The sequence below is a fragment of the Pistacia vera genome, unplaced genomic scaffold (genome assembly GCF_008641045.1).
Source record: "Pistacia vera cultivar Batoury unplaced genomic scaffold, PisVer_v2 Contig549, whole genome shotgun sequence".
NCBI lineage: Eukaryota > Viridiplantae > Streptophyta > Magnoliopsida > Sapindales > Anacardiaceae > Pistacia > Pistacia vera.
The window spans coordinates 1,069,038-1,078,387 of record NW_022196389.1 but is presented as its reverse complement, the minus strand read 5'-3'; the positions used below and the strand labels follow the sequence as shown (position 1 = coordinate 1,078,387).

General features: G+C 37.7%; 1 protein-coding gene across 1 annotated transcript; it reads left to right on the top strand.

Annotated features, from left to right (window-relative positions):
- Positions 1-1,386: 1,386 nt before the first annotated feature.
- On the top strand, positions 1,387-4,658 carry LOC116107870. Its single transcript, XM_031394148.1, has 6 exons — positions 1,387-1,576; positions 2,286-2,533; positions 2,654-3,481; positions 3,587-3,862; positions 3,957-4,105; positions 4,592-4,658. The coding sequence occupies exons 1-6, from the start codon at positions 1,387-1,389 to the stop codon at positions 4,656-4,658; spliced, it is 1,758 nt and encodes a 585-aa protein (XP_031250008.1).
- Positions 4,659-9,350: the final 4,692 nt, after the last annotated feature.

Below are 9,350 nucleotides of genomic sequence, written 5' to 3'. Positions count from 1 at the left end.
GAGTCAAGGAAGAGAGAAATCTTTCTGATCATCAAGTGGGGTACTTGAATGATCAATTATCAAATTGTGAGCTGGAAAGGGACAAGGTGGTGGCCGAGGCTAGTGACATTTAGAAGGAGTTACAGTAGACTTACAGGAAAGCAAACGAAATAGAGAAGATGATGGAAGACCTTATGTGGGAGAATAAAGCGTCCACGAAAGAGTTTGCGGTGCTTAAATATAAATTAAAGAAGCTCAAGGATGATGTCGAGGGGGAAGTCGCGGATATGGCATTGGAGCTTCTCAAGCTCATTTATGAAGCGTATCCCCACCTCGACTACTTTGTGATCCTATCAGACTATGAGAACAAGCTCAAGAAATGATATGCCTAAGAGAAAAGACCACCAGCCTCAAACTCTTAAAGATAGTTGCCTTCTTTTTCATTCTCTTCGTATGTAAATGCAAAGAATTTTTTGCATGAATGAAAAAGACTCATGTTTTGCCCTGTTTTGGTTTCATGTACTACTATATGCTTTTGCTTTCGAAAAATTGATTATCTCACGAACAATAACATCATTCCTTCATATGCAACTGACTTTATGAGGGTATCCCCTTAATGACTTACCTCAACCTCAGTAGACTTCCACCTATATTTGCAGCTTTAACCCTTATTCGTATACGTAGCTTTTAATCTTTGCTTGCATGTATTGCTTTTGCCTTTCATGTGCGTGAACCTGCACAAATGGTTATTTGGATTTTACAAGTGCATATGGCATTGATTGTTTGCTTGTGTGTATAATCAAGGCCTCATTCACTTATGTGAGTGCTTGGTTCGTGAGGCTTTAGTAGTAATAAGGAGTTACTGCCAAGGTTCTAAAACCTGGACCGGACCGGACGGTCGGACCGCCACCCGCTTGCATTTCTGGTTTGAAGAGAGCAAATAACCGGGATTTGCCATTAAGCCGTTTCAAACCGCAGTTGGACCATCGCACTGTAGCAAACTGACGGTCCAACCGTTATTTAACAAATTTCTGGTCCACACATTTCCGGTTTAACACATGAAATAAAAAAAATTTAAAAATTCAAAACAATCACATGCGCATACATAAAAGTCAAACTGTCAAACTCAAACCAAACCCTCAAAATTTTTATTAAAAAACACATTTTTAATTTGCTTTTGAGCTACAGATACACTAATACAGAGCCGTCTCCCTTCTTCAATTTTTCACTTTTTCATCTGGTTTGCCGTTTGCTACTACCATTCACGATCTCCTCCACTCTCCAGTGTAGTCCTCCTCTTCGTGTCCTCCATTCGAGATCTCAGAAGTCAAATCTCCTTCAAGCTTTCAGTTAAGCTTCAGCGCCTCACGTCTTCACTCTTCAGTCTTCAAGTCTTCGGTCTGCAATATGCTCTACTCTGCTTCAGCGCTTCATTCTTCAAATTCTAGTCTTCTAGTCTTCAATGTGAACTCTTCAATCATCACCATCTCCATTGCTGATCTGCCAAATAAGTCATTTCAGCTCAGATTTCAGCTTCAGCCTTCACATCTGCTGCCGTCTGCCGCCGTCTGCCGCCATCTACAAGCTGCCATTTGCTGTGACCAAGTAACAATCTACATATTCCTATCTTTTCTATCTTCTATGCTTTATGTACAGATTTATGAACACTTACAGATTCTATCAAGTTTACTACTTAAAAGAAGTCATATGATTAAAAGCAACCCTTAAATTGTCAAAATGAAATTTAGATTTTGTATTGGTTCATTCTATTAGGATCTTGTATATATGTTTATTTGCTTCAAAGGGATACTTCATGATCAAAGTTAGGGATGATTAATAAAGTAGAAATTAAGTTGTAATGTAAAATAACATTAGCCAGAAAGATGTGTATAGGGTATGAGAAAGTGGTACTGGAAGTCAATAGAATGTCGTTCATGTGTCTTGAAAACAATAAAATTTTATTTTATGTATATAGAGTCAATGTTCTTTACAAGTGATGCCCTATCCGGAGCAAATTTTTTGAATGTTCCACAACTACATGGACTTGAAGAATGAAGAGATAAAAAATAAAAAATGAGAGTCCTAGTTAACCAAATGCCTTAAGAAATTAAAATAAAACTGAAATATCAACTGGCTCTTTCTAAAATGGGAAAAACAGTGAAGGAAGCAAATAATTAGGCTTTACTAATTAATGCCAGAGATTTGAAATAAGGTTTAGCATATTCTATATCCTATATGAATCTAAGGTGATAAAGTAGTTAGGTTCATATAGGATAACAAATTGATTGTTGGTTGCCACTTGCCAGGGGCGAGAATGTCATCATCTTCGTCTACACATAACTCATCAGCCGCATCCATTTCCTCGCAATCTTTTCGAGGAAAGACCGATATAGCTTGGGGACATGTTCTTGAGAGTGTTGATAAAGATGGAAAGAAAATATTATCTTGTCTTCATTGTGGGAAGGTTACTAGAGGTGGTGGTATTTTCAGAATGAAGCAACACCTAGCAGGAGTAAAAGGGGATATTGGAAAGTGTCCTAAGGTTCCATTTGATGTTAGATTCAATATGAATGAATCATTGAAAGAAATAGGAGTAAAAAATAAGGAAAAATAAGATTTCCGGAAGCATGCAACTCCTTTTGGTGCTGTAGTACATGAATTTGAGGGTGATCAGTTAGATGAAGAAAATGAAGAGGTTTTACCATCACAAATGACCATGAATGAAGGTGGTAGTAGTGGCGGTAAAAAACAATTTACGAGTAGTAAGAGAAAGAAAACTATAGGGGTTAGTAATTATTTTGCTCCACGAATTACTTCTGGGTCTCAGCCTTCAATTAGGAGTGTTTTGGCTGGAAAAGATGCAAAGTGGAGAGCATACATGTCTGTTGCACTATTCTTTTATGATGCTTACATCCTGATGAATGCTTTAAATTCAATTTATTTTCAGCCTATGTTGGATGCTATAGCTGCAATTGGCCCTGGGTATAAACAACCTACTTATGATGCTATGCGTGTGAATTTGTTGAGAGATGCTAAGAAGGAAGTCCAATTAATTGTTGACAATTATATGAGGATTTGGCAAGAGGTTGGATGTACATTAATGGCTGATGGTTGGACTGATACTTGCCATAGATCATTGATTAATTTTCTTGTTTACTGTCCTAAAGGTGTTTACTTTATAAAATCAGTGGATGCTTCAGATGTTGTAAAGGATGCCTTTACATTATTCAAGTTGTTTGAGGAAATGGCTTTATGGGTTGGACCAAACAACATTGTTCATGTTGTCACGGATAATGGAGCAAATTATAAAGCTGCTGGAAGAATGTTGTCTGAGAAGTATGAGAATATTACTTGGTCACCTTGTGCAGCCCATTGCTTAAATTTAATTTTGAAAGATATATCTGAGTTGGACCACATAGTGCCTCTTGCAAAACGTGCTTCTAAAGTAACCAAGTTTGTGTATAATCACACAATTTTGATAGCTTGGTTAAGGAAAAGAGAGGTAATAGCTTATAAACCTTTAACTCATGTTTTTGTCAAGTTATTAATAAACATCTTGTAATAATTTACTAACATCTATTATGTATTGTATGTATCATTTGAACAGGGTTGGAGAGAAATCATACGACCGGGTGCAACTTGGTTTGCTACTACTTTTATTGCATTAAGAAGTCTACATGAGTATAAACATGACTTGCAAGCTATGGTGATTGATAGGTTTTTTGTGGACTCTCGATATGCCAGAAGTAGTAAAGGCAAGAATGTTGTTCCCATAATTCTAGATAATGAATTTTGGGATAACATGGGTTACGTTTCCAAAATTGTGGCTCCTTTGATGCGTTTGTTGCAAGTTGTGGACTCAGAGACCTGCAATAGGATACGTGTATGATGGCATGTACAGAGCCAAAAAAGCGATCAAGAAGTTCTTTAGAAAAAGAAAGACATTGTACAAGCCTTATACCGAAATTATTAAGCAGCGGTGGGATTTGCTTTTGCGTCTCGACATTCATGCTGCTGCTTATTATTTGAATCCGGCTTTTCAGTATGATCGTGCAAGTTTCTGCAAGAAACTAGAGGTTATGCGTGGTTTCCTTGATGTTGTCGATAATAAAGCAAGTGCATTCAAGTTGAACAAGACAAGAGTAGTGGACGAAAATAGAATATATCGAGATCGCGAGGAAAGCTTTTATCGTGAGCTTGCCTTTCAAACTTGCAGAACCACACGACCTACTTATTAAATTTCTCAATTTTAAGTCCAATTTCTAAGTTATGAATTTGTTTATTTGATTATTTCATATGGTTAACACTAAACACTCTTAACTTTTAATTAGATGAATGGTGGAGGACATATGGGTATAGTACTCCATAGTTACAAGAGTTTGCAATTAAGATTCTGAGCCAAACTTCAACCTCTTCAGGATGTGAGCAAAATTGGAGTGTTTTCGAACGTATCCATACAAAAAGAAGGAATAGATTGAAGCATCAACGGTTGAATGATTTGGTTTTTATCCATTATAACTTGCGTTTGAAAAATAAGTATAAAGCATTGGCAATTTTAATATTTTTATTATCTCATATTTTTAGTGATATTTTTATTTGGTATGTCTTTCAGGATGTGTTACAAGAAAAGCAGTTGTGATCCTATCGATTATGAAGGCATTGATAGAACAGAATTTTGAATTGCTGATGATGAACAGGAGGGTGATGACTTCAATTTAGATGAATTGGAGCAAGCACTTTACGAAGAAGGATCTATTCCTGTCGATGTTGATGGCCAACCCTATTATGATTCAGCAGGTGGTTCACAAGGTTGTTTTCTAACTTTTAACCAACTTGGTAACTATTTTAATTTATAATATCAAAAAACAATGTACATTATAAATTTTAACTTATGTTTTTAATTTTTGCTAAATTTGTAGTTGATGGTGATGATAATGATGATACTCGGATGATGATGTGGATAATCAATTTAGGATGGGTTGACCCGTTGAAGAATCTGTTTGGTTTCTCCTTTTTCCCTTCACTTACCGTGAGCTTCTATTGAATTTTTTTGTGGTTGGGTTGGTGGAATGGATTGATATTATGTAATTTTATATGTTGGTTGGTGGATTGGTAGGTATTTTGATATTTTGTAATTTTGATGGTTGGCCGTTGGTGGATTCATATTTGATAATTGATATTACTTTGTAATGACTTTAATGTTGTTTGAAACTTTAGAGTTTAGACTTTAGACTTGAGGATTGAATTTGTAAACTTTAACTATCAAACTTTGATGGTTTTATTATTGTTGTAGCCTAGGGTTGGTTTGATGGTTTTTAAAGTTTAAACTTTAATTAGATGGAGAAATTATTGTTGTAGAGTTGGTTTGATGGTTTTTAAACTTTAATTAGATGGAGAAATTATTGTTGTAGGGTTGTTTTTTATGGGTTTTAAACTTTAATTAGATAGAGAATTTGAATTTTTTGGCTTTTTTTACGTTTTTTCTTATTTCAGCATGCTGATATCAGCATGACATTATGCTGACGTCAGCATGCTGACATCACCGGTCCGACCAGTCGGTCGGACCGATCAAACTGTTCAAACCGAGAACCAGCCGTTTGGCCTGGTCAGCTCCCAGTCCGATTTTCAAAACATTGGTTACTGCTCATATCGTACACAACCTGCATTCTTATTGATAATAGGGTTGTAGATGCTCAACATTTCACGCTATAGGTACTTCATTGCCATCTAATTATTTTAAATGATAAGTTCTTATGGACCTTCCCAATTTGGACCAAGGGCTCCGACATTGAGTTCTCGTGTATTGGGCATCACTTTCCTCAATACAAGATCATCGATCCTGAAGTTCTGGATTTTGACCTTGGAGTTGAAATGTTTCCAGACCTTCTGTTGATACAACGCTGCTCATAGTTGTGCTGTGTTGCGATATGATTCAATCATATCTAGGTTTAAACGCATGAGCATCTCGTTATTTGCTTCCGTTTTATTCTTTGGTAGAATCCCCTCTTTCAAATAAACGAAGATGGGATCCATCCACATTGGTGTTTAGTCTATAGTCATCGTTGTTGGGTTATTGTTTAATATGCTTAGGACCTCAAGGAGCCATGCAAGGATTGCATCAAGAACTTTGTTGTTGAAGGTAGACATTATTCATGCTAAAGCATCTGTGTTGGAATTCTACTCTTGTGGGATTTGCTTGATTATATGACTGTCGAACGAGCCTAGCTCTGTCTTTTCCCTTTGTTGATAAGTAATCACTTTTTCTTCCTTGGTCTGATACTTGCCAAGGATCTGTTGTATCACAATTGGGAGTCATTATTCACATTTATTGACCTCGCTCTTACTTCCTTAGCAAAACACAATCCAACGAGTTAGGCCTCATATTCAGCTTTGTTATTTGAGGCCTTGAATGCAAACTTAGCGGCGTCATGCAAATGTATGCCTTTAGGGCTGATTAACAGCAACCTTGTTGTAGCCCCTTTCTTGTTTGATGACCCTTCAACGTATAAGCTTTAGGCTGTTAGTACTTCGAGCGTCCGGTGTGTGTTCCCTTTGTCTTGTTGTTCACTGGGACTTGGCTGTTGCTTTGGTTGATAAGAACATTCAAAGATGAAATCCACAAGTGTCTACCCCTTGATTGTAGTTTGTGGCTTATACTACAAATTGAACTAGCTTAATTCCATTGACCACTTTGGTAACCTACCTAATGTCTCAAGTTTTTTGATCACCTGGCGCAGTAGGTAGTTGCTCAGCATTTGAGTGATGGGAGCGTGAAAGTAAGGTCACAGTTTTCTTGATGCAGTTACTAAGGCGAGTGTAAGGTTTTTCATCTGTAGGGAATCGAGTTTCTACGTCAAGTAGCCTCTTGCTGATGTAATATATTGGCCATTGGGCCTTTCCTTCCTCTCGTGTTAGTGAGGCATTGATTGCATACAATCAGACTGACAAGTATAGGAGAAGTACTTCACCAGGAATTAGTTTTGCGAGCAAAGGTGGTTGTCCCAAATGTTTCTTTAGCTCTTGGAAGGCTCACTCACATTCTTTAGTCCATTGAATTTTTTTATTTTCCTTTAACACTTTGAAAAAAGGGAGGCATCAATATGTTGGCTTGGATACAAAGCGACATAAGGCTACCACTCTCCTAGTCAAACTTTGGACGTGCTTTGGCTTGGTTGGGCTTCTCATATTTAGCAAAGCTTATAATTTTTTTAGGGTTCACCTCGATTCCTCGTTGTCTGACCATGAATCCAATGAATTTTCCTGAGCCCACGCCATAGGCACACTTGAGCGGATTCAACTTCATTTTATATTTTCATAGAATGTTGCCATGAGGTGATTGACATGCTCCCATATAGTTTTAGATTTGACAAGCATGTCATCCATATACACCTTCATGGTTTTTCTTATTTGTTCAACAAACATTTGATTTACCAAGCATTGGTAAGTTTCCCTGGCGTTCTTAAAGCCAAAGGGCATAACTTTTTAACAATATAGTCCTCGGTCGGTGATAAACGAAGTGTGCTCCTCATCCAGGTCGTACATCAGGATCTAATTGTAGCCTAAACATGCATCGATAAAGCTTAACAGCTCGTGTCTGGATGTTGTATCTACCAACTAATCAATTATGGGGAGTGGGAACCCATCCTTTGGGTAGGCTTGATTCATATCCATGAAGTCTACACATGTTCGCCACTTGCTATTTGGTTTCTTCACTAAAACAAGATTAGCCACCCACTACAAATAGCAAGCTTCACGAATGAAACCGATGGATATGAGCTTGTCAACTTCATTTTTTAGCATTTCATAGCGCTCTAAATCCATGGCTCATCGTTTTGGGGAGACACGGTGCTTTTCGGGGTCAACATTCAATCAATGACAAATGATTTCAGATTGATGCCGACCATATCTTCATGAGTCAAGGGAAAGACATCTTGGTTCTCCTTAAAAAAAAATAATTAATTGTTTTACGACCTGGCTGTTGAGGCCACTTCCTATTTGCAACATGCAAGCAGGTTTGCACTCATCAACTGGCATTTTGGATAGCTTTTCCACTGTTCTACTAGTGAATTATTCTTCAATGACCCGAGGATTAATAATATCGTTAACAAGATTTGAGCTTGGTTTGGCCTTGAAAATGATCATTGCATGGGATCGATATCCCTAATAAGCAATGTGACTCGAGTTGTGATCCCTTAACGAAACCAACTCCTTGTGGAGAAGAGAACTTGATTGTCTACTGATACACTGAAGTGGCTGTTTTTAGACTTCGAGAAAGGGTTTGTCAATAATCGCATGGAACGAGGATGGGCAATTGATGACCAAAAAATTGGCCATTGTAGTTGTCTGATTTTTCTCTCTTATGGTAACAAGTAAAGTGATTAGCCCAAGGGGAACAATATGATCTCCCATGAACCCATATAAAAGGGTTGACGCTGGTTTCAGAATGTCATTCTTTAGTCTCATCTTTTCAAACGCTAAATAATAAAGGATGTTCACGGCGCTTCCATTATCCACTAACATTTTATGGACTTTTGTGGTTTCCCACGTGTGCAGTAATGATAAGAGCATCGTCGTACGAGTGGTGAACCTACCTCGCGTCTTTTTCTATGAAGATGATTGGTTCAACGTTAGCTCGCTAGCATTTGGCAGGTTATAACCTGAGACTGTTTATATTTGCATATGGTTCCGACCTCGCTTCTCTTGCATACAGGTTAAGAGATCGCCTAGAATTTGCCCCAATACCAGGTCTCCCAAAAATGACTATGATGATGTTGTCTTCTTCTTGAGTTTTTGGCTATGATACGTCATCTTTCCAATGCCTCATGCGATCTAGCCTATCCTTCACAAATTCTTTTAAATGACCTTTATGATTGAGCTCCTTGATTGCATTATTTAAGGTGTAGCATTCCTCCGCGGCATGTCTGATATCTCGTTGATATCGACAATATTTTTTAAAATTACGTCTATCTGTTGGTCCTTTTAACTTTACTGGTTTTGGAAGGAGTCCTGCTTTGCTAGTGACAACAAGATTTCTTCAACCGATGCAGTCAACGGCGCGAAGCGCTGACATGGGAGGGGTGCAAAGGTTTTCTTGAAATCCACTTGTGGTTTTTTATCTGGATCCTTCTGATCATTGTTACATCTTTAAGTTAGGTCAAGCCTATTTTTCTCACTTGAGTGATCTCTAGCCTAGATGTGGATTTTGGTTGAGATCCTGAGTTATTTCCAAGAGTTGTCATTAAGTTTCTATTCGCATGTATTTTTCCACCATTCGGTAAAACTGTGCCAAGGTCACGTGGTCCTTAGTTTGAAGGTCTTTCCACATGTTTGTTTGTGGATGGACTCCTACTATGATCAGAGTCTGTATTGAT

Coding starts and splice junctions, on each gene's coding strand:
- LOC116107870 (XM_031394148.1), top strand. CDS start 1,387: ATGCTCTACTCTGCTTCAGCGCTTCATTCTTCAAATTCTAGTCTTCTA. Junction 3,482..3,586: donor CTTGGTTAAGGAAAAGAGAG/GTAATAGCTTAT, acceptor TCATTTGAACAG/GGTTGGAGAGAAATCATACG. Junction 3,863..3,956: donor AGACCTGCAATAGGATACGT/GTATGATGGCAT, acceptor ATTATTAAGCAG/CGGTGGGATTTGCTTTTGCG.